Source organism: Diabrotica undecimpunctata, chromosome 1, assembly GCF_040954645.1.
Source record: "Diabrotica undecimpunctata isolate CICGRU chromosome 1, icDiaUnde3, whole genome shotgun sequence".
Lineage (NCBI taxonomy): Eukaryota > Metazoa > Arthropoda > Insecta > Coleoptera > Chrysomelidae > Diabrotica > Diabrotica undecimpunctata.
Genome location: NC_092803.1, coordinates 51,089,488 through 51,113,972, shown reverse-complemented (window position 1 = coordinate 51,113,972; position 24,485 = coordinate 51,089,488). Strand labels below are relative to the sequence as shown.

Sequence of the window (24,485 nt, the reverse complement as noted above, 5' to 3'; positions counted from 1 at the left end):
TAGGAAAAATAAACTATAAATTTTATTAAAACAGTCTTCAGAAGTATATAGAAAAATATTATCGCTAATAATACATATAAAATAACTATTTATGAAACAGAACTGAGTTACTCTTTTTCAAAATTATCGCACCACTCATAATAACTACTCTATTCATTTCATTTCCTTTTCTGTTGTTTAAAAATTTTAGATAATTTAAAGTTGTTTAAATGCATGTTAATTTTTTCTCGTTATAAGTAACAAGAATGCTTAGTAAAATCAATCTTTAAAATCAAGTCAGAAAGCTATAATTCCAGCTGAGAAACTTTTTTATGACAAGAAAAAAAACTGACTAAAATGTACATATATAATGTTATATACTCAACTAGACACTATTAGAAATGTGGAAAACACATCAGAAATTGTAAAAGAAAACTCAGAATGGCTGATAACCAACAGAAGTGATTTTCAAGTTTCAAAACAGCTTCGTTATTTAATAAGATGTACTCAATCAATAAATATTGCTTTATTCTTTTAAATTTTATTAAAAAAAAGTAAATGAAAACGAAATATAGGATTAATTATTAAAGTGGTTTAATAATTTTGTGTGAACTTCAACTCATATATCATTCCTATCAAGCTTTTTCAATTTTTCTCAAAACGCAGATACCGTCCAACGTTGGAGCAACGACTTGATAGTCTTCAGTTGCCAACTCCGCCCGTTCGGCAGTAGCCAACAATACTGGCGTGGTGTGAGTGTGTATACCAGCTATAGTTTTGGGTGTGCCGGCTTTTCCGACCACATCCACAGCTTGACCAACACGGACACTCACTGGCACAGTTCTCAGATCTTCGTCCAGCGTTAATAGCCATCTGGGTTGAATGGCAGCCGATAGGAAGTAGATGTAGTAGGAGGAACGGGATACCAGGCTCTGGGGATCGAGCAAAGCTATCATCACAGACAAAAGACCTATAAAAGTAAAAAAAAATGTATTTAGGTGTTTTCTTCCAGGTGTTTCAAATTCTTATTCCTTTCTATTTCTTATTTTTCTTAACGACTTAAGGATGTTATTTGCAACTAATTGTAGTCTATTACTAGTAACAGGTAGTAATAGTATTATTAGATTCTAAAAACTATTACATTGTCTTTTTTCTTCTATATAAATATACCGCGTTACAACAAGACCTGAAAATATTTTATTTAACATTGAATTGACGGAGTGTTGCTGGACGAGTTTGAATAATATTTTAAATTTAATATAATCTATCTATATGTAAGGCTAGGACGACAAGTCACACTGTTTGTCCGGTAGGGTAACTACGCCACCTAGGAAAGAAATCTGAACTACCAACTGATATTTCAATCTACTTCAATCTATTAATGAGTCAATCATATTTTGCTCTACGAAACGATAAGTTTAATTACTAATAATAATAATATTAATTATATAATTATATATCATCAAAGATCTTCATAACTGGAAATCTCCTGGACCAGACGGAGTTCAAAACTTCTGGCTTAAGAAGTTCTGGAGTGCTCATGAGTGCTTGTCAACACTAATTAATCGTGTTATTTCTAATCCGCAGGAAATACCATCATTCCTAACTCAGGGAACAACTTATTTAATACCGAAGGATCAAAATAATACCCAAGATCCAGCCAAGTACCGGCCAATTTCGTGTCTTCCAACTCTGTACAAATTGGTCACATCCTGTGTAGCCCAGCGTATCTACCAACACTGCGCACTAAACAATATCATAGAACCTCAACAGAAAGGATGCGCTAAGGGCTCCATGGGTTGCAAAGAACAACTTATTATCGACTCATTTGTCATTTCTAACCAGGCATACACCAAAAAAAGGAACCTCTTCGCTGCCTTTATTGACTATAAGAAAGCCTTTGACTCAGTGCCGCATGAATGGCTGGTAGATATATTAAGAATACATAAAGTCGATGATAATATAGTGGCCTTTTTAAGACATATAATGACAGATTGGAAGACTAAAATTCACCTCCAAATACCTGGTGAAAGCAATATCGAAACGGAAAATATCGCAATTAACCGCGGCCTATTTCAAGGAGACTCGCGTATGTAGAAACGTTTTCAAATGATATCAGTATGCACTTTGGATTAGACAAATGTCGTGTACTAAATATAGTCAAGGGGAAGGTTCAGCCCGGAGGATTCGATATGCAAAATGGCCAAAACATCGAGGCTATGGGCGAAAATGACATGTATAAATATCTAGGAGTAAAGCAAGCGCGGAAAATTGACCATAAACAAATGAAAATCGAATTAACATCAGAGTTCATAAGAAGAGTAAAACAGTTACTCCGCTCACATCCTAATAGTAAAAATTTGTTTAAGGCATTAAACACCTACGCATTTTCCGCGCTTAGCTACTCATTTGGGATTATTAAGTGGACTAAAACGGATATAGAAACCCTTCAGCGAAAAGTACGAACATACCTCACAAAGGCACAAAAACACCATCCTCGAAGTGCAGTAGAAAGAACGACATTACCGCGGTATTTAGGAGGACGAGGACTTAAGCGATAAAGATATACTTAAGCGACTTAAGATATAAGCGATAAACGATAAGCGAGCAATTAGAAAAACAGATTACTAATTTACGAACTTATTTTCAGGTGCAGGCGGAGACATCTACTCTTCATCACGCGATTTGTGCAGTAGATGACACAACACCGATCAAACTGAGGGAACAAGAAATGCGCATAAACCATCTTACTAAGAACGAAAAAATGCGCATCTGGATGGGTAAACCTCTGCACGGGCGACATCCGAATGAAGTCAGTCAAGACTATGTCGACAATGTAGCGTCGAACTATTGGCTGACATCAGGAAAGATGTTCCCTGAAACAGAAGGTTCATTACTCGCCATTCAGGATCAGGTTATACCAACCAAAAATTACCTGAAATATTTCATCAAAGACCCTCAGGTCCAAAACGACAAATGCCGATATGGATGTCAAGCCCAAGAAACTATCCAACATCTTACCGGGGGCTGCCAGGCATTTGCTGCAACTGAATATAAGGAACGGCATGACTCAGTAGGGAAGATACTTCATCAAGAGATAGCTTTTACTCTAGGGATCTGGGACTTCTACAAACCATCTCCCATATTATCAATACGTTCCTGAGAGTATGCTTGAGAATGACAACTACAAGCTATACTGAGATCGCACTGTGCTCACAGACCAAACTGTAGCACATAATAGACCAGATCTCGTGCTAGTTAATAAACTAACAAGACAAACAACACTAATCGATGTGGCGATACCTAACAACAATAATCTGCGTGTTAAGTATAACGAAAAGATCGCCAAGTACAGAGATCTGGAAATACAAATAAGGAGACAATGGAGAATGAAAAGTACCCAGACGATACCTATTATTCTTTCTACCACTGGAGTCATCCCGAAGAACCTCCTAGAAAACATAAAAAAGCTGGGTCTAAATGAACATCTAATAAGATTATGCAGAAAGCTGTACTACTTTCGACGTCCAGATGAGTGCGAAAATTTTTGGGAGATACACCGACGTACCAAGTCACCTAGGACTCGATAACATGGAAGGAGTCCCACCAGAGCTCAATCCTTTTGATACCGTAGGTATCTGGGATGAGCGAATGTTCCCCTTACAGGGAGTGTGAGCCGTATGGCTAAATCTGATAGTAATATAATTAATAATACGATTAATATTTTTCGCAAAATTGTCAAAAATATTGGTTGCTGTAATTTTAAGATAATATTTAATAAGCAAAATAATTTAAAGCTGTATGTTAGTTTAGATTTAAACACCTAGCGCGTCCTAGGAAAGAAATCACAATCAATATTCAAATAAAGTACTGAATAAGAAGTTATCTGGAAGATAAATTGTGTTTATTGTAGTCTGTTGTTATGTTGTACGGTGTCGTGAAATCAAAAATACAATCTATAATATTGTTGTTTAATGAAAAGAAAGAATTAATGGGTTGTTACTTGGAGATTCTGATTACACAGTGGAGCCATTTTTAAGGAGTCCACTAAACAATCCATAAAGAAAATTTCTATAATGAATTCCATATTAAAACCAGATATGTAACAGAACTTTTTATATACGAAAGAGAAGGTATAGGTACTATTTTATCCAAATGAAAAGGCTGTAAAGTTTCAACCGTTCTAATCTACAGCAACATTCTATAACCTAGCGAGATATCAAACTGAAGAGAATTTTGAAGATGAATTGCTAAATGAAGATATTAAACTTTCTGAAGTTAAAGATGTTTGAACTAACTTTATATAATATTTCAGTGTTATGGAGAACACTATGTTATTTCAGTGTTATGAACAGTATTCTTTGACAATTAATTGGTGGTCATTTTTGGACTGGACCCTGCTTTTGGCTCCCAATCTCACTTCTTTTATTTTTGTTCAAAGAAGACATTTCGACACACAAATCTCAAACCCCACTAACGCAGACAATTAATTATCACAATAATCATATACCAGCAACATTAATCATAAGTAGTCATAAAATTAAATCTATTATGTAAACGTGAGAGAATATATAAGCGGAAAAATGAAAATCCTCAATTTAGTCCCATAGATTGAGCATGATATCAGTTTATTGCCTCATTAAATTGATAAAACTTGAAAATAAAACATTAGTTTACTTGAAAATTATTTTTAACACATCACTAGATGAATAATTGAATGATTGTGTAATCAGTTATTATTTTTTAAAAAGATGCAATCACTTAAACTTGGACACATAGGTCACACTACTACTTAAATGTTGAGTGATGCATGAGTGATGAATTTCTTAATGAACCAAAACATTACCGGCCATTGCTACAGGATCTACCAACATTCTATCGGTATGAAGAGGATCCAACGTCAAAGTTCCTTTCCCCATATGCACTAAGCCCTGAGCCACGCGAACCATAAATAACTCAGAGGGACGTTTGTGGTGGTAAGCAGCTAGTTGCCTTAGAGTAGCAGCCAAACGAGCATGATTTGTTCCTGCACCGATGATACCCAAGCCGAAAATGGCGTTGACAGCGACGTCTTCGTCTGAGTCGTGCGAGTACTTCGTAAGAACGTCAATGATGTTTAATTGGGGATTGGAGACAGACGAGAGAGCCATTGCCAACGGGACTGCCGCTCGCACTGTGGATTCTCCGTATCTAGCAAATTGGCCAAAGATTCGATGAACCATTTCAACTCCTAGTTGAAAAAACATTCATTAGTGTATTTTTTATTTACTACATGCATTAAATAAAGCATAAATTATTATAAACAGTTTTTGGTTTATTTAAAAAAGTGTATGTAATAGGCTAGAGTTGTTATCCAGTGATAATCTTTACTAGTATCTTTGGTTTAATTGAATTAGTTGGGCAATTAACGATAATTACAACAATGCTTCTTCTTCTTCTTCTTCTAGTGCTGACTCCACTAATGAACGCTGGCCATAACCATTGCAAATTCGTCTCTATCTTCTGCTTTTCTTAAAAGCCTCTGTATGTTTAACCCGGTGATGTCGCGAATGTTTTTTAGCCAGAATATTTGTCGCCTACCAGGAACCCTTTTTCCTTCGACTTTACCCTTCATAATAAGCTGCAAGAACTCGTAGTTCTAAGTATGTGCCCCAAATATGCTGTCTTTCTCTTTTTAATGGCAGTCAAAAGTTCCCCGTTTCTTCCTTTTCTCATTTCGTTCGTAATATGATCGGTCCATGATATTTTCAAAATTCTTCTAAAAAGCCACATCTCAAAAGCTTCCAGCTTTCTCATTAAGTCAGCATTAATAGTCCAAGCTTCGACACCATAAAGAATAACATTTTACCATCCGAATCGGATTTGCAGTTTGAGGTTACTCTTCGGTTACTCAGAAATTTCATCTTTAAAAAGGCTGCTACTGATTCCCAATCCTGATCGAATTTCGGATTTAGATCTTCAGTACTTCTATTTCAGAACTCCTAAGTACTTCATTTTGTACATTTGTTCAATATCTTCATTTTTTATCTGGATTCTTGTTATGACTTTACCTTCTTACTGATAAATATGATTTTTATTTTCTTTATGTTTATTGTTAAACCAAATTATGTCCCAGTATGACAAATTGTGTTTAGTAGCGTCTGCAGGTATTTCTCATTTTCGGCGTTAATGACTGTATCGTCGGCTTAACTAATGTTATTTTTATTTTCACCATTTATCTTGATCCCAAAACTGTACTGATGTACAGTTTTCAAGTGCTTGTGTAAATAACCCTTCGGAGTATATATTAAATAGTAATGGTGAAAGTACACATCTTTGTCTCACACCTCTACTTATCTGTTGCGTATCCGTGCTATTTCCATCTAATGTTACCACAGCCTATTGGTTCCAATAAAGATTTCTCACTATGTTAATAGCAACAATAGTGTTACAGAGTTGAAACCTATATGAAAGCTCCAATGGTTTGTGACTCTTCAATCTCTGAGTCTGCCCACCATTATGTAGCAGATTTAGTGCAAGATCATGAGGGTGGTTTTCCAATGTTTCTATGTATCGGCTGCTGTGTTCACTTACTACTTTTTTTACTGCAGCAACTTAAAGATCGCCGTAGTGTTACATTGTTATAGTACTTAATATCTTCGACTGGAAATGTTTAATGATTTCTATGTTTCGTTTTTTAAGATTTCTCCAAGAATTCGTTGTTTAAACTAAGTTTTGATTGTCTTCCCAGGAGCTAATAAAAATGTGTATTCTCCAGGTTAGTCTGTGGTCCAGATGTAGACGGTAAACTTGACGCTATTGGTTTGAGGCAGACTTTGACCATTTAGTGTAACAGATAGAGACGTTCCTCTGCATTAGATAATGATAACCTGCACTGTACTATTTTTGACTGGATTTCCTTGAGATGTTAAAGTAGTCTTGATGGTGCTGTTGGCTATAATCACTTCAACATCTGCAAACGAACCTGTGGTTGTTTGGTTGCTGTTGGAAGGCCACTGTGTACACAAGAACAGTAAATGGACCAAAGACCATTTTTGTCCTTTGGTACTGCTGATTTTATCAATGCAATTTATTTTTTTAATTGTTTAAACTTTACACTAAAATATCTCTCTTTTATAAAGGATTTCATGATAATGTACAGAGTGCGGGGGAGTATTTTTTTAACTTAAAGAATAGACCATCATGCTAGACCATATTGAAGGTTTAACTTACATCTAAAAAAGCAGTGCTGCAGTAACTTTTCTGCTTATATATTTCATTTACTTTACCCAGTGCTCCATGTATCTACTCGAAAGTGCTATGATTCTTTCTGAAGCCGAATTTATATTCAGGAATCAGCTGGTATTTTGCTATTGTATGATTCAGTTAGGCTATAAGTAGTTTTTTAAAAGTTTTCCAGATTCCGATATAAGTAAAACTGGGCAACTTTCCACTATACCGGAAAGTATCCTATAAGATAAGTATCATAGTCCTAGCATTGAATTATACTGTTACTTGGACCCAAAACATATCTCCTTGGGAGTTTCTTTATGAGTCAACCTTTGATATTTGAAAACTATGGAGAAACTGGAAGATTTCTATGGAATCATCATCATCATCATCATCATTCAATCTTCGCTTATCCACTGCTGGACATAGATCTCCCTCATAATTTTCCATCTATTTCGATCTTGTGCCTCTTGCATCCAATTCCTATGACAACGTTTTAGATCGTCAGTCCAACGTGTTGGTGGACGACCTCTGCTTCGGTAGGCATCATCTCTTGGTCTCCATTCCAGTATCCGCTTTGTCCATCTATTATCTGTCATTCGAGCCACGTGACCTGCCAAGTTCCATTTTAGTGTTGCTACTCTCTCTACTGCATCAGCCACTCCTGTTCTTTGTCGTAGCTGGCGATTTGGGATCTTGTCTCGTAGTGAAACGCCCAACATAGCACGCTCCATCGCCCTTTGACACACACGGATCTTTTGAACTTCTATGGAATATGATATAATAAATACAGTCAAATGCGAACCTATTTCGTATCACTGCTGGTTAACTACTGTAAATTCAATTAAAATATGAATTTCAACCGCTGTACCATTTCTTTTATCGTTTATCAACATCAATATTATATCAATACCAATATCTTATTAATATCTGTAATTTTGATTCTGGCTTTAGTGGATCAATAAAAAAAGCAAACAAATATTAATAAATATCAAGAAATTATTGCTCTTGTTCAAGTTAATTATAATTGCTTGTCAATTTGATATCTCCAAACATTTTTTTTATTTACCTTTTACAGTGTGAATACATCTATAACTCACCTATGGTCTCTCCCGCTCCAACAGCTGCTACTGCAAGACAAGCCATAGCCTGGCTCATCGAATAGTCCCATTCTTTCGGTTTCGACCCTTTCGTCTTACTAGTACTCCATTTATCTTTTTTATCTTTTTTCTCGCTAGAAGCTGCATTCTCATTCTTAGAACTGTCACCCTTCTCCCCTAGAATACAAAAAATAATTAAAAGGGGATAACTAAAAATAGAAAAATGCTGATGATTAGAGAAACCTGCTGACATGTATTAACTAGAACAGCGTTTCTCAAGCGATGGTTCGTAAACCGTTAGGGTACGTTCATAACGGAGACCATCGCATCGTATCCTCGTCTAGAGCATAACATTGACAGTGAACGCTAGCATTTAAAATAGTGCATTTATTTTACCTATCGATTGATTATGGTATAATCCTATGGTCGGAGCGAGGTGAAGTCTGACGAAAAGCTAGATGAGCAATCAACCATTGCTTTTTCTTAGGTCTAAATTCTAGTAGGATTCTGGTCTAAAACCTGCTTGACCAGTTAGAAATTCAATCTTGTTTGTTAATCTTTTAAGTATGATGGTGGTGACGATTTTATTTATTGCGGTAAGCAAGGTTATTCCTCTCCAATTTTTGCACAGTGTGAGGTTGCCCTTTTTTGGAAGCTTAATAATGTTACCCCTTTTCCAGCCAGCTGGAATGCGGTTTGTTTCCCACACCTCTCAGATTATGGGGAGTAAAAGTTCAGCAGTTAGATGCGGATAAGTTTAAAGTATTTCGGCAGCAATGTTATCAATTCCCGGAGACTTGTTATTTCTCGGAGATTTGATAGCTGTTATTATCTCCGTTTTGGAAGTGTCCTCGCAAGATATATATATATATATATATATATATATATATATATATATATATATATATATATATATATATATATTGCGTTTTCCCTGAGTGTGCCTAGCATCTCCCTGAAAATGCTCTTTCCTTCTGTTGTAATAAGTAATTCACCTGTCTTGGATCTTATAATGTTTGAACAGTTGGGCCAATTTTTTGTTAGTCGTCTAGTAATTTGGTATAGCTCTCTAGTTCTGTTGTGTTTTTTATTGTTTCATATTCTTGTTGCCGGTTCGCTCTTTCTTCTACAGTTCTTGCTGTCAAAATATCTTTTGCTGTTTTCTTTCCTCAATAAGATTCCAAGTTTCATCTGACATCCATTTTTTTCTGTTTCTCTTTTTTACCCAGTTTATCTTCAGCTATTTCTGTCAAAACATCTGCTAAATCTTCCCAGCTATTTACGTTAGTGGACGGAGTGGATAATTCCGTAAACAAAGCGCTCGGGTCAAATCTGTACGAAAAGTGGATATTCAGTGTAATATATATATATATATATATATATATATATATATATATATATATATATATATATATATTGTTCTTAATTTTGTCCATATTAGAATCTTGACAAAGGCAAGGGTTTCCTGCAGAAACGTTGATTTCTATGGAAAATAAAATCTATTTCCAAATTTAATATAATTTATTGAACCTAAACCCAAGAAAAACTTATTTTATATTATATATACATATATATATATATATATATATATATATATATATATATATATATATATATATATATATATATATATATGTATATATATATATATGTAATATATATACATATATATATATATATATATATATATATATATATATATATATATATATATATATATATATATATATATATATATATAATATAAAATAAGTTTTTCTTTGGTTTAGGTTCAATAAATTCAGTGTATATCGATTAAAAAGATATGTTGTTATGTTATATGTTAATCACGTTTAATACAATTTTTGTGATAATGATTTTGACGTATATTTATGTCCGAGAGTCAATTAAAAAAACATTTAAAAAATGTAGAAATCTAAAAGTTTAAATTTTAGTTTATTTGGTACTTACCTACTAAATGCAACAGCTCTTGAATAATCATTACGTCTCCTGTGCCCGCATAGGCACACATCAATAAAATAGTCTGCAAAGTAGATCTGTACGGTTCTTCCAATATATTCAAAGCCTCAGTGGATACATCTATCTCGTCTCGAGCTCCAAAATAGCACAAAGCCAAACCAAAACCGACCATTCTCATGTGACACGTTTTAAACGAATCCTCTTTATTCATTTCTATGATTCTGTTGATAATTGTCGACGGTATGGCGTTGTTTGATTTGCCTATTGAGATAAATCCCAAAGCTAGACAAGCTGCGCTTAAGGCTTCCACGCACTTGATCGAACTTACCAAGGGGAGCAACATTTCGATAATATCTTCTCTGTGTGTACCTAAATAAAAGGAAAGTCAGGCTATTATATTTTATTTTTATCTTAACTAATATATACACAGTGACATTAGAAGTGTTACACCCAGAAGGAATAATTTCTTGAACTTAATTTTTTGGCAACATGGTAGATTTACATCAAGAATGAAACGATAACGTTGTCAAGAATTTTTATTAACAAGTAATCAAAAAAAAAATTAATAATGTGTTTGGCGACCCTGCAGCTGAATACGTCTAGGCATTGACAAAATGAGATGATCGATGTCTGCTTGTGGCACCTCGTTCCAAACAACTTGAACTTCATGTATTAACTGTGCTAGAGTCTGTGGAGGAAGGTGCAAAGTGAACAGTCTCCTTCCCATCATATCCCATATATGTTCGATAGGATTTAAATCCGGAGCACGGGGCGGCTACGACAAACCATTAACGCCAGCTTCTTGGAGAAAGTCCATAGTTTGACGAGTAATATGGGGACGCGCGTTGTCTTGCTGAAAAAGGACAGTAAAGTGGTTTGTAAGATGTCATCATCATAACGCACAGCTGTCATATTGCCTCGAATAAATACAAGTGGTGACCGGCTACCATAGGCAATAGCCCCCCAAACCATTACTCCAACTGTCCTGTGTACATGCCTCTCAACAGCAAACCCGGTATCTCGTCGTTCTCCACGGCGGCGTCTTACCATGCTAATCATCATGTATTCCTAAACAGAATCGCGATTCATCGCTGAATGCTATATTACGCCATTCTGCCACCCAATGCTGCCGTTCTCTGCACCAATTCAAACGTTGATGACAGTGGTTCACAGTCAAAGAAAGCACTAGTCGTGGGCGGAATGAAACCAGTCCAAAGGCTCGAATGCGACGGTATAATTTACGCATACTAACAGGTCTACCTATTACTCCAAACCATTGGTCAGCAATTTGACGCGTAGTAGCAAAACGCCAAGTAATCAGTAGCCAAAGAGCCAGTAATCTAAAGCGGCTAAGTAACACTTCTAATGTCACTGAGTATAATTATTATATTCGAGTTGCAGTAGTTTAAAAGTTTGCTTGGTGTAGCAATTAACTGGAAAGGTTTGGACTGGGAAAAAAGTACGACTTCATAAATTGTGTTTACTTCTCGTATTTATTGCTTTCATACCTTATTCTTCACACTTTATCCCATTCAACTGTCCCAAAACTCCGAAATAAACCTTTGTTTGTTCCCTCCACATAGTTCAATCCTTTTGATGCCCTAGGAATCTAGGCTTACGATTTTTTTCTTTTAGGGGGTAACGCATCATCAGTAAAATCATCGACAGACGAAGTGAGAGTAATTGTCAAAACAGACAAAACCAAATTCATGGAAGTGTCATGCAGAAATTGTGGTAACTCTGATATCAATTCAATATCGATGAAAAATCGATATCGATAAAAATTATATCAATATCAAAAATCTAAAACTGAGGATCTGTAAGACCAGTAGTATTATACGGTTGCGAGCCATGGTACCTAACACTAGAAGACAACACCCACTTTCCTTTGAAAACAAAGGAAATAAGAAAGATTCTATGACCCAGGTAAGATCCTGAAAGTAATTAGAAGATTCGCTCAAACGCAGAAATTATAAACCTCTCTAAACAACCATTCATAACAAGCATAGTCAAATCCCTGAGATTTCATGGATATGTTATGCCCTGAAAAGTTGTAATGAGAGAGCTACCAGAAATGTAGCTGTATCGACGCCAGTTGAAAAGCGTCTATCGGGTGGCTACGACAAACACTGGGTGACAACATCAAAAGGGATCTCCAGAAGATTTGTAACTGCGCCATTGGAAAGAGCTGTAATAGAATGCAAAGTGTAGCAAGGCATATGCAGGGAGGCTAAAACTATTGGTGTTGTATGTAAGTATACTACCAAAATAAACAAATAAAGATAAAAAGTATAGCTAGTCATATTTTAATATCCACCAAAAAATAAACAAATATTTTCAAAACTGAGATTGAAAAAATATTTTATGACTCCAAACTTACTTTATTTTTGACTTTGTCTCGTTCTGACATTCGAAAATTACCAATTTTTGTAGGTACTTTGCAAATTACGAATGACAAAATGTTTCATAAAGTGGACACAACAATTATAAATTTATTACTTGAGCTTCTTGAAACAAAGCAAAACACGATAAGATACTGAACGAATCAATCAAATTTTATATATTCAATGTAAAATTTACAACTTGATGGCCAACCACAATATGAATATGCAGTAAAATATCATGATTTATGACAATAGTTGATAAATACATTATTTACAATTGTAAGATCATTTAATATTTCAATTCTTTCATGAAATTTTAATGGTAACACCTCCAGTATACATTAAAACCGTAAATCCATCATCATTCTCAGCGTATTCTACCGATTATAGTGCAGCCTCTTTTACATAATCGTTCTTCAATTCTACCTATGATTGTCTAATATTCGCTTTTCTGTACCATGTTGTACCGACATGTTTCCATATGTCATGGTCCCATCTTAAATTTGGACGTCCTCTTGTCTCTTGACGCCTCTTGGATTCTTCTTCTTGCAGTACCGTCTCCTATTGGAGGTTGGCTACCATCACAGCAATCTTTACTTTGTTGGCTGCAGCTCTGAACAACTGTATTGAGCTGCACCCATACCACTCCCTTAAATTTCGCAACCAGGAAATCGTCCTACGTCCCACATTTCTCTTTTCCGAGATTTTTCCTTGGATTATGAGTCTAAGCAGAGAGTACTTTTCTCCTCTGATTATGTGGCCCAGATATTCCAGTTTTTTCGTTTGTATGGTTTTTATGACTTCGCATTCCTTCCCCATCTTCAGCAGAACATCTTGATTTGTTACTCTTTCTGTCCATGGTATTTTCCACATTCTCCTGTAACACCACATCTCGAATCACTCAATGTTTTTGATGTTTATCTTTTTCAGTGTCCAGGCTTCCATGCCGTACAGCAGAACGGAGAAAACATAGCACCTTAACATTCTCGTTCTTATGTTTATATTTATGTCCCGGCTGCATAGGAACTTTTTCATTTTGACAAATGATTGTCTCGCTATCTCTATTCGCCTCTTGATTTCTCTTGTCTGGTCATTAGTATCAGTGAAGCAAACCCCTAAATATTTGTAGGACGTAACTCTTTCACTGGATGATTATTTATGGTTAAATTCACATTGGTGTATATATAGCTTCTTTGTTACAATCATGAATTTAGTCTTTTTGATGTTTAGTTTTAGACCATACTTTTTGGTATGGGTGTTTATGTTTTCCATTAAAAACTGTAAATTTGCTAGGTTATCTGTTACTATTAGCGTGTCATCAGCGTATCGTATATTGTTAATTAACTCTCCGTTAATGTTCATACCAATGTTTTGCTCTAGGAGCGCTTCCTGACATATTGTTTCGCTATATATATTGAATAATAGTGGAGAAAGCACACAACCCTGACGCACACCTCGACGAATCTCAATTTCTTCGGTTAACTCATTATCGACTTTGATTTTTGCTGTTTGTCCCCAGTACAACCTGGATATGATGTTAATGTCGCGACTGTCGATGTTTTTGCTTGTTAGGATTTCATACAGCTTTTGGTGTCTGACTTTATCGAAGGCCTTCTCAAAATCTATGAAACCTACGTAGAGGTCTTGGTTTACATCCAAACATCTTTGCATTAACACACTCAGACCAAACAAAGCTTCCCGTGTTCCCAGTCCACCTCTGAATCCAAACTGTGTGGCGCTTATGTCCTGTTCTAATTTATTAAATATTCTTTTGTGAATTATTTTTAAAAATACTTTTAGTGTGTGGCTCATCAATGCTATAGTTCTGTGGTCTGAACACTCTCTGGCGTTATTCGTCTTCGGGATTGTGACAAAAGTAGAGGAGAGTCAGCCTCTTGGATACTATTGACGTCATTTATTTCTTGAGCACCGCGCTACTAGTAGCACCAGTTAACTGATTGAAAAATAGTCGTTTGATTGATCTATATGATAACATTCAAAAGTGATTGAATTGTCTACAATATGCTGGCAACCACTGTTGTTCTTGTTTAAGGCTGTGAGTTAAAATGATAAAAAAGGAATCAAAATAAGTCCTATTATCCACGACCTATTGTTTCTCAAAATTTTAATATCCGAGGACAGGTTGACTTAATTGATTTTAAATCTTGTCCTGATGGCGAATATAAATGGCTGCTCAATTACCAAGATAATGCTACAAAATTTTTGAACCTCCGTCCACTGAAAACGGAAATGGCGAGTGAGGTAGCAATGAAGCTTATGCAAATATTTTTGATTTTTGGTGCTCCATATATTTTACAATCTGACAATGGACGAGAGTTTACGGCAAAAGTGATAGAAGAACTGGTTTCACTCTGGCCTGATTGCAAAATTGTCCATGGTAGCCCAAGGCGCCCTTAAACTCAGGGCTGCGTTGAACGTAGCAACCAAGACGTGGACAAAAATTATTCGACCAAGTGGTCTATTGGTTGTTTGTTTTGTCAGTACCAAAAAAAATTCTTCATTTCATCGAATCATCGAGAGGGTTTTTTCTTATAAAGCATTGTTTGGTAGTGATCCTAAAGCTGTTTAAAAGGTACTAATATTCTACCTCTCCCCCCACCCCCCCTCCCCCCCCCCCGGCCGATAAAACTGTGATACTGAGATACAGCACTGGATCTGGAATGATGAAACTAAAATCACAGAGACATTACTAGAACAACCTGAAAATCCTAAGAATTGTGAAATCATTAATACTGATACGAATCTAATAAGTAATAATGTTCATTTAGAAATTATGGTGGCTGAACCTAGGACCTCAAATCTAGGTAACAATTACTCTACAAATGTTGATACTAATATCATTGACGAAGAATCTAATCAGTTAAAGAGGACTGAGTACATTGAACTAATTTGTGACACATGTCAGAATCCTACCACTAGCCCATTCACATAAATAATAAGATGTTATTTACTTATTTAAAACTATCTGGACAACAATTGTTTAATATATAAAATATTATAGAAATATAAAATCAAGATATTAAAATTGGAATTTTTGTGTTAAATTTTAAAATTTATTGTTTTAAAATTTTTGGTTAAAATTTACTATTGTAACAATATTATTACCTGCATAAGCCAAAGCTATGCCAATCAAAGCTAAAGATTGCAAAGTTCCATTATCAGAATTCACGTAATCTCCCAATAGAGCCAAAGCGGGATCACACTCATTTTTAACTCTGCAGTTAACTACACCGAGAGCCAATAGGGCTCCAGCTTTGATATTCTCGTCGGTCGAATAAAGATATTTGTCGATGGGGGTCAGTCCACCGTCTACGTCCCATAAATGAAGTAGACCCAATGAAGCCGTAGCACTGATCATTGCGCGATCTTTATTCCGATAGATCCACTTATTTCCTAAAAGAAATAAAAGTTAAGTAAATTTTTAAGTTTTTAAATTTTTTAATCTCAAACGGAAATTAGTCAGATTTTTTGTTATATGTATGGCCACTGAAATTTGTTCTAAATAAAATTGAAATTTTTTCAGTATATTGATTAAAAAATGTTGCCATTCGACTCTTTTGTTACAAAAATGTCAATATACCTATGTTATCTATTCAATCCATTCACGGTTTTCTTGTGTCAGAAGCAACGCAAGTGACCTTTACTTTAAATAAATTTTTATACTCACCACCATCGATTGTAATGAGTTTATCACTACCAAAACCAGCGTTGACGAAACCATTGACGAAAGAGGAAGCCAAATTTTTTCTAGCGCTGTCTAAACTTTCCCCTAGTAATACAAAACGAGGAGGTACGGGTTCCAGCCAAGTTTTGTAGACATCATCGGGTGACTTTGGCTCCATAATATCCAACTGCAGAAAAAATATTTATTCTAGTATAGAGCCATCGCAAACAAATGTAATTGAAAAGGCCATGGAACCACATATTTATACGGTTTGTTGTTAATTTAGTTACCACTCTAAATTACGAGAAATGTGGATTGGCATTATCAACATTACAGTTTGTTTATAATAAGATATTTTTATAACTCTTTTTTGGTTATAAACGTAATATTTTTCAACGTTTTTCAAGATTAAGTTAAAACAATGGTGTTCAACAGAACAAAAAACACAACTTATCGAATATAATTTCTGTACAGGGTGGCCAGTAGTAGTATTCGATTCCTGAATGCATGGCTGAATTTCGTTATAAATATCCTAAATTAGCCTATAGTTACAATAATTTTTACAATGTTTTGAAATATTGAAACTGTTCAACATGTCATAGACCCGAACCCAAAAACACCCATTGAAGTAGTTACACAACTAACAGATTTGTCATATGGCACATGTTAACTTTTTAAAAAATATCAATATTTTCAATGCAATATTTTCAGAAGCTGCTTCCAGTAGATATCAAAGAATAGTAGAGTTGTAGGATTTTGATTGACGGGTGGAGCGGACGGTATTCCGACCTCTAATGAGAGGTCTCCAAATCGAAGGTAAGCGTATGTCGTCATCTCTTTTATTGAGACAATGTGCCTTTTTTCTCAATTGCTATGGCTTCTCGGATGATTCTTGGTTTATAGAAGCGGATGGGAGGCTATGGAGTTTTCAAAATCAATTTTGTGACCTGTATGAAGATGGTGTTGACCTAGAGCTAAAATTGAGTCGGTATTGCGAACAGAAATGGAATGTTCATAAATCCTATGGATCCTAGGCATTTTGCCGAGAATTTGACATTCCTGGCAAAATTCAGCTTGTTCGTATGATTCTTAGAAGTCAAATCTCTGACGACTGGATCACATCGCTCCGTTCGTAGACGATAAGAAAGCTATGCTTCTCCTCCTCGGTCGGATGAAAATCAAAATGAAATTATTAAAAATAAATACAAGATAAGAAAAATCTAACTGATGAATGAATTCTATATGGTATTTACCAAAGTTTGAAAATTAGTAAAATCATTCAACAAAATTTAAAAAAAATAAGATTTTTAAATTTTCAAAAACTATCATGTGTAACAATTCAGTCATAAGCAGGCATAAAATATCATTAATCCACATATAGTAATAACGCGCTATAAGAAGTATTCACTTTTGTCGGCACTCCCCAAGCACCACGAGCCGTTTTTTTTTTCTAGAAGATATAATTGTGTTAATCTTCTCAGTTGAGATTAGTTCTGGTGTCATTATATGAGTCCATCTGAAAGATGGATTACTCAAGTAGTATAGTCCCAGTAGAATTTGTGTGACTACTCAATACATAATTCGGCCTCCAAGTATTGTTCGCTTTAAGTCTCACGATGATCATAAAGGCTACCGCCGAAATACATCATTCCATCGGTGTTAGATTTGTGGTAGCCTCTACAGATGCTGTTCCTATACTATTCAAGGCTCCTGTCAGATTTAGAAGCTCTGTCTTTGCAGGGTGGTGAGAAATATCACCACCCTGCAAAGAGTGGTGATATTTCTCAAATTGCAAAGATTACAAAGATTGCAAAGCCGACTTTTTCCACCAAAGTACTGAATCATATGTAACTGTCGGTCGTATCACTGATGTGTATAACCAACAGATTACCTTTGGTTTCAGCCCCCAAGTTTTATCTACAACTCGTCTGCAGTTCCAGAAGAGTCGCGTGGCGCTGTTGGTTATATAGTTAATATGAGTGTTCCAATTGAGTTTGGAATTCAGGATTACCCCTAGATACCTTGACCTCATAATTTCAGCTCCCTCACTGAAGTAAATTTCCTCTTATTTGTAAAAGCTACTAGTTTACTTTTGGAAGGGTTCACAGTGAGGTTATCTCTCAGACACCAATTCTCTATGTAATGAGGGGTATATCGCATTTGATCAAAAGTACTGGGAAATTTTCACCTAGTAAGATTAAAATAAAATCAAACAGTATTTTAAACCAATATAACCACTGAAAGAAATCATAAAAGCATTTGAGTCAATTTTAGTACTATGTACTAAAATTGACTCAAATGTATGTATACTAGTACTATTTACTGTATAGATCAGAATATATGGATTATTAACTTACCTCTCTAGCCAGACTGAGAAAATACGTATTCAGGTGACTGTTACCTAATATTTCAACCAGCTCATCGTAATATTTACACTTGGGATCCAGATTCACATTGTAGCATTGACGGGAACAGATAAAGGCCAGTTGGCATAAAGTTATTCTAAAACATAAAAGTAATTAACTTAAGTTCTCAAGTTTGTGGGTACTGAATAATATACTCCTTCAAGAATTATTTAGGAACAAAAAGGTACAAAAATACATTGTCAAAATATTCCTGTCAATCTAACCAAACGAATTATATTTATATCCATAAGTAAGATCCAAATATGTATTATCCAAATATATTTTAAATTATTTAATCCTAATCTACTATTTACTGAATTTTTCGAAATAGTACTCCTAATTACACTACCTTCACTACATCCTCCTCTTACGTAATTTTTTCATTCGCCCACATGGGGGTTAAGGTTTATACAGCTGGTTATTAAAAAAACTCATACGACTCTTAGTAAGATTTGATCATTTTGAGCAGTGTATTTGATTGATCTGACATCATATTATATTTATTATGGCAGACAAATAATAAAATAAACAAACAAACAACAAACAATTGATTACATATTATATTTATGTTAATTCATAAATTGTAATAATTATTAAGGTGTAAATTTTGATATTATGTTGAATTCCTGCATTTTAGAGAGAAATAAATGATAGTTTTTACATAAAATAGGGTTGTTGTTATTAAGGAATAAAACAAACGACTTAATTCAAAAATACAGGGTGTCCAGAAACTCTCCTGACAAAAACAAAAACTCGAGATTCCTCAGATAATTTTAAGACGATTTAACCCAATTCACGTGAGCTAGAGCTCTTTGAAGATGGGCCTTGTAAGTAGTTTTTTTTAATAACTCCAGAACGCTTCCATTAATTGCGAATTTCTAGTACCGTTCATAGGGGTCCATTTTGGGTATGTCAACGGGTATTTTAACACATAACTTTTTTGTCTGTAACTTTTAAGCATTTGTGATACTAGATTATTACATTTTTAGATATTCTAGTACTAAAGGTAGTCTTACTTTAAGTCTGTAAGATACACCGTTTTCTAAAAAAATCGATTTGAAAATTTTTTAAGAAAAAAAATCTCCTTGTAGCAATGCTTGTACCTTTGTAAAATGAAAGGATATAATTTTTCGTTGTGCAAGATAACTCTTGCGGAATATTTTGACACTGTGGGATACATGACAGATAGTCTTCGAACGCATATTTCTAAATTTTCCTTAACTTCCATTAAAGTAACATTTTGATGTGCTGTTACATCATTATGTCGCTCTGTTTCATTATTTTTTGGGAACACTGAACTTATTTCTCTTAATCGGGAAATTTTTCAACTTATCTACTTTACTGCTCGACCGTTACACCTCATTTCGCAATAAACTAAATGTATATCAGCGTACTCATCATTAGTAAAAGCCATTTTTGTTGAATTCAAATTATTGTGATTAAATACCACAAAGTAAAAACTAAAAGAGAAACTTCACGAACTGACAAGAATTTGATAATGAAAACGTAGGTTATAGTTCTGTTCACAGTTCAAAGTCTACTAGTTCAAAAAATATTAATTTAACTTTCTTGAAAAAACGAAAACGAAAAAACGAAAAATTTTCAAATCGAATTTTCTCGAAAACGGTATATCTACCGACTTAAAATAAGAGTATCTTTTAGTACTAGAATACCTGAAAATCTAATAATCTAGTATCACGAATGCTTAAAAGTTATAGACAAAAAAGTTATGTGTTAACATACTCATTGACCTACCCAAAACGGACGTCTATGAACGGTACTAGGAATTCGTTACTAATGGAATCGATTTAACTCTGGAAGATAAATAATCGTACCAGTTTTCATTTTTCAAAATAGAAGCATTCTGGAAGTATTAAAACAAAACTACTTACAAGGCGCCATCTTTAAAGAGCTCTAGCTCCCTTAGGAAGCATTTTAGGAGTAGGTGAATTGGGTTAAATCGTCTTAAAATTATCTGAGGAATCTCTGGTTTTCGTTTGTCAGGAGAGTTTCTGGACACCCTGTATATTAAAGCAAGAATTGTAACCAAATTAAAAGATAACTGGGCACTATCAGAGGCAATAAAACATTTTAATTTGGTTTCTAGAAGACCAAAACTATACTAAATTTGGGTGTGTAAAAATAAAATTAATATTTTGTAATATCTCCATCAGCATTGATAATAGCTTGTAGTCTTCGGTCCATCTACGTGAAAGGAACTATGAAATTGTCTTCTTCAGGGAGCTCTTCCCAAACCTGTTGTATACCGTGCCACAGTTCTTCAGCATTTTGAGGTATACACATACGCCGATACAACCGTTTTATAATAACACCACACACATTCTCGATTGGGTTCAAATCTGGACTGTAGCTAAGCCATGGTAAGGTTTCGATGTTGTTATTCTGGAGCCACTGGTTTAATATATTTGCAGTGTGAACAGGACAATTATCTTGTTGGAGGATAAAATTATTTTCTGGAGACGTTCTACACTGGGAAACATGATGTTTTCTAGAATATTCAGTTAAGTCTGCCCAACAAACCTCCATCAATACGTCATACTATTCCCATTCCTCTAGATGAAATCTATCCCCATACATTGGCGCTAAAATGACCAGCTGCTCGATATCTATCAACATATAGAGGATTAAATCTATTATTATCTGGTCTCTACACCCCAATTTTGCCCTTTTTAGAAGATTGAAAAATTTTCTCATCTGTAAATATCACCCTGTCCTAAAAATCTTGACTTTGTAGCTGATGTTTAAAGCAAATATAAGTCTTGATTGCTTCGGTTGTGGTGTAAAATCTTGTTTTTTGTTGCAGTTCCAGTTAATTCTTGCAGTTTTCGCATCTTCAAAAGGATTCTCTTATAATCTCTCCAAAAGCGTACGATCTTCATGAGCGGTAGATATTTTTGGTTTTTCAGAACCTTGCTTTCTTTCGAGAGTTTCTTGTTCTCTCTATCTCTTATTAATATTAAAAACTGTTGTTCTGCTTACGTTAAAATGGTTCATTGCGGCAGATAGTGACCAACTATCTTCTAATTTCGTTATAATTCTTGCTTTTAGTTCTTTGCTAGCATGTGGAGCCATTTTTTGAGGTTGAACAGAATAAGTTATCTGACAAATTTTAAGATTTGGCAGTGTCAGCGACAGTATGTAAATAAATTTTCTACAAAATACGCTTTAAGAGTCGTATCAGTTTTTTTAGGAACCAGTTGTAGATCGGATGCTCCTTTTCCATAAAGAAGAATTCAATATTTATACCATTTTTGCATGCAAATCTTTAGTTGAAAAATTTTATGAAAGTTGTAGCAAAAAAAGCTTTTCATTTTTCATTCAAAAATGCTCTTTTTTGATTCGTAATATTTCGTAATTATTCACATTGAAAAATGATTTGATACATGAACAGTTATAATATATGATTGTAGTAAATTATTTCACAAAGTAAAAGAACAACCAAAATATAATATTACTTACTTATCGTAATATTTTAACAAATATTACTTACTTATCGGAGCATTCGACGAAAACCTTGTTCACTAAATCAGATTTGTTTATTTGAATCGCTGCGATAATAGCCTTGGAGTGCTCTCCAAAAGCCATATACTGTTCATACACCAGCTTCATAATCTTGCATCTTTCGACATCATCAGCATATTTAGCACATTGTGAAAGATATAGGCATATTCTTTTGTAATTACTCTTATCCATATACTTCGGAAGAATGTGTAAAAGATCGATTTCAGTCAGAAGATCACAACCTTGGATCTCCGCATTATGGGTACTATTAAAGGTCATGATATCGTGGATAAGAGGCATCATTGATTTGCAGCTCTTTTCACAGTTAAAAGTCCATTGCTGGACGATTTCTTTTTCCAATTGGCGGATATATTCGTGTCCCCAATCGCCGATTTTTTCCATAGTACCTAAAAGTTAATTTAATATGTTAGGAAAAAATATGAAATTTGAAATACCTTGAAAATGTCACAAAATATTACAGAAAAGAGAAAAGATAAAAGAAATGTTAAATGAAATATGGAAAACTTACAAAAAAATTTATTTAAAAATACCTTTATAAAAGGTATAATATTATACCTTTTATAAAAGAATTTTTAAATAAATTTTTTGTGATACATATTATGCAGGCTGCTACAGGAATTTGGTTTCCTTGTGGATTACAAAAAAATGTATATACAGATTGAACGAATTTAAAACGGAACATACGAAATCAATGTATTTTGGCTCAACTCCGCTCTAGGTGGTTGGCCAACAAAAGGTTGTCAAATAATTATATTATAAAAATCCAATACTTCAGCGGGCTGCTGGATTCGGAACTCATTCAAGAACAAGTCATAACTCCACCCAAATATGTTGCCTAGAATCACTGAAAAAACTAGACTAAACAAGCAGTTATTATGCTGTCAAACCACTTATCGCTTCCTTATAGTCCAAGAGATAGAGCCGAAATTTTGAACTGATCAGTAATATGACATTTCTGTATTGGAATATATTCATTGTAACTGGGTTAAGACTTTGACTTACAGGCGGACGCCCCTCGTGGTACAGGGGGTGGCTATACAGGGATGAAGTTGTCATTTTTTTCGGAAAAATTAACGATCAATAATATGACTGAAAATTTACCCAGAGTAAGATCTTGGTATAACTAGACGAAATCCCAAAGGGCGGACGCGAGAGTGGATACATAAGGTGTGGCGGACAGGGGTGAAATTGCAATTTTTTGGGGAAAAATTAACGATAAGTAATATGTCCGCCATTTTCATGGCTCATTATTTAGCCCCTAAAAACTTTAAATCCAAAAGGGCAGATAGCTGGTTTGGTACAGAGAGCCACAAAACGGGGTCAAATGTACCACTTGCCTGCGCATTTTAGGTCTCGGTAACAATTTTCAAACTGATTTTATTATGATATTTTTATACCGATTGATTTGAAAATTCGTATGCTCACTTCTGTTACTATTCTGAGAAGCGTCAAGTAGAGTTTCCCTCAAAATTTTCCAAAAAAATTTCCGTAAATGAAAATTTTTGTAATTTTTTGAGGTAAAATCTAATTTGTAGAATCCTTTCGATTTTCTGTAAGTTATACCATGATTTGTGTTTCCAAAAATATTCAAACGATTTTTCCGATAAGAAAAAAAAATTTAGAAAAACTTTTCTAAAACATTTGATAAAACTCTACGTCATCGTCTGAATCTTTTATAGAATATTTTGTAGTTTTAAAATGATATTATGATAATGTTTTTTTTTTTCAAACTAAAGTCATATTTACTTTACAAATCACATTTTTTTCTTAAATATAAATATTTTACGAATTAATTTTTAATTGAATAAATGTTCGATATTTGATATTTTATTAAATTAAAGTAATTTTATAATGTTAACTATTAAATATTTTTGGTATAACAAATAGTAATTTTACTTATTTTTTATTACAATAAAAAGGTTTTTAAATTTATATTGCATAAATAATGATTGTTCAGATATAAGAAAAATTTGATTTATTATTACATTAATAATCAATTACAAAATATATTATTTCTATTTATCAATAGGTAAAATTCAATTTGTAGAACATTTTACAAATAATTATTAATAAAAATCAATTTAATAGTGGAATTATCAATTTTTTAAGTTTTGAAATTTACTTTGTAGATATTTTCAATATTTTTTTTAACTTTCAAATTGATTGAATTTTTTTTCATTAGTTAATTATAATTTTACAAATTCTGTTTGGACATTAAATT

The 24,485-nt window shown here is 34.1% G+C and overlaps 1 protein-coding gene across 2 annotated transcripts in view; it reads right to left on the bottom strand.

The window, feature by feature from the left end:
* The window catches only part of LOC140449202 (26S proteasome non-ATPase regulatory subunit 2-like), a 35,953-nt gene continuing 11,468 nt past the window's right edge, over positions 1–24,485 (bottom strand). For both annotated transcript variants that reach the window (XM_072542382.1, XM_072542374.1), the window contains exons 4-11: positions 22,233–22,650; positions 18,674–18,818; positions 16,320–16,503; positions 15,758–16,045; positions 10,239–10,616; positions 8,289–8,465; positions 4,826–5,209; positions 1–949 (exon numbers count right to left, since the gene is read on the bottom strand). In XM_072542382.1, the coding sequence (XP_072398483.1) occupies positions 615–949; positions 4,826–5,209; positions 8,289–8,465; positions 10,239–10,616; positions 15,758–16,045; positions 16,320–16,503; positions 18,674–18,818; positions 22,233–22,650 (2,309 nt within the window). In that variant the 3' untranslated portion in view covers positions 1–614. The remainder of the gene's footprint in view (positions 950–4,825; positions 5,210–8,288; positions 8,466–10,238; positions 10,617–15,757; positions 16,046–16,319; positions 16,504–18,673; positions 18,819–22,232; positions 22,651–24,485) is intronic.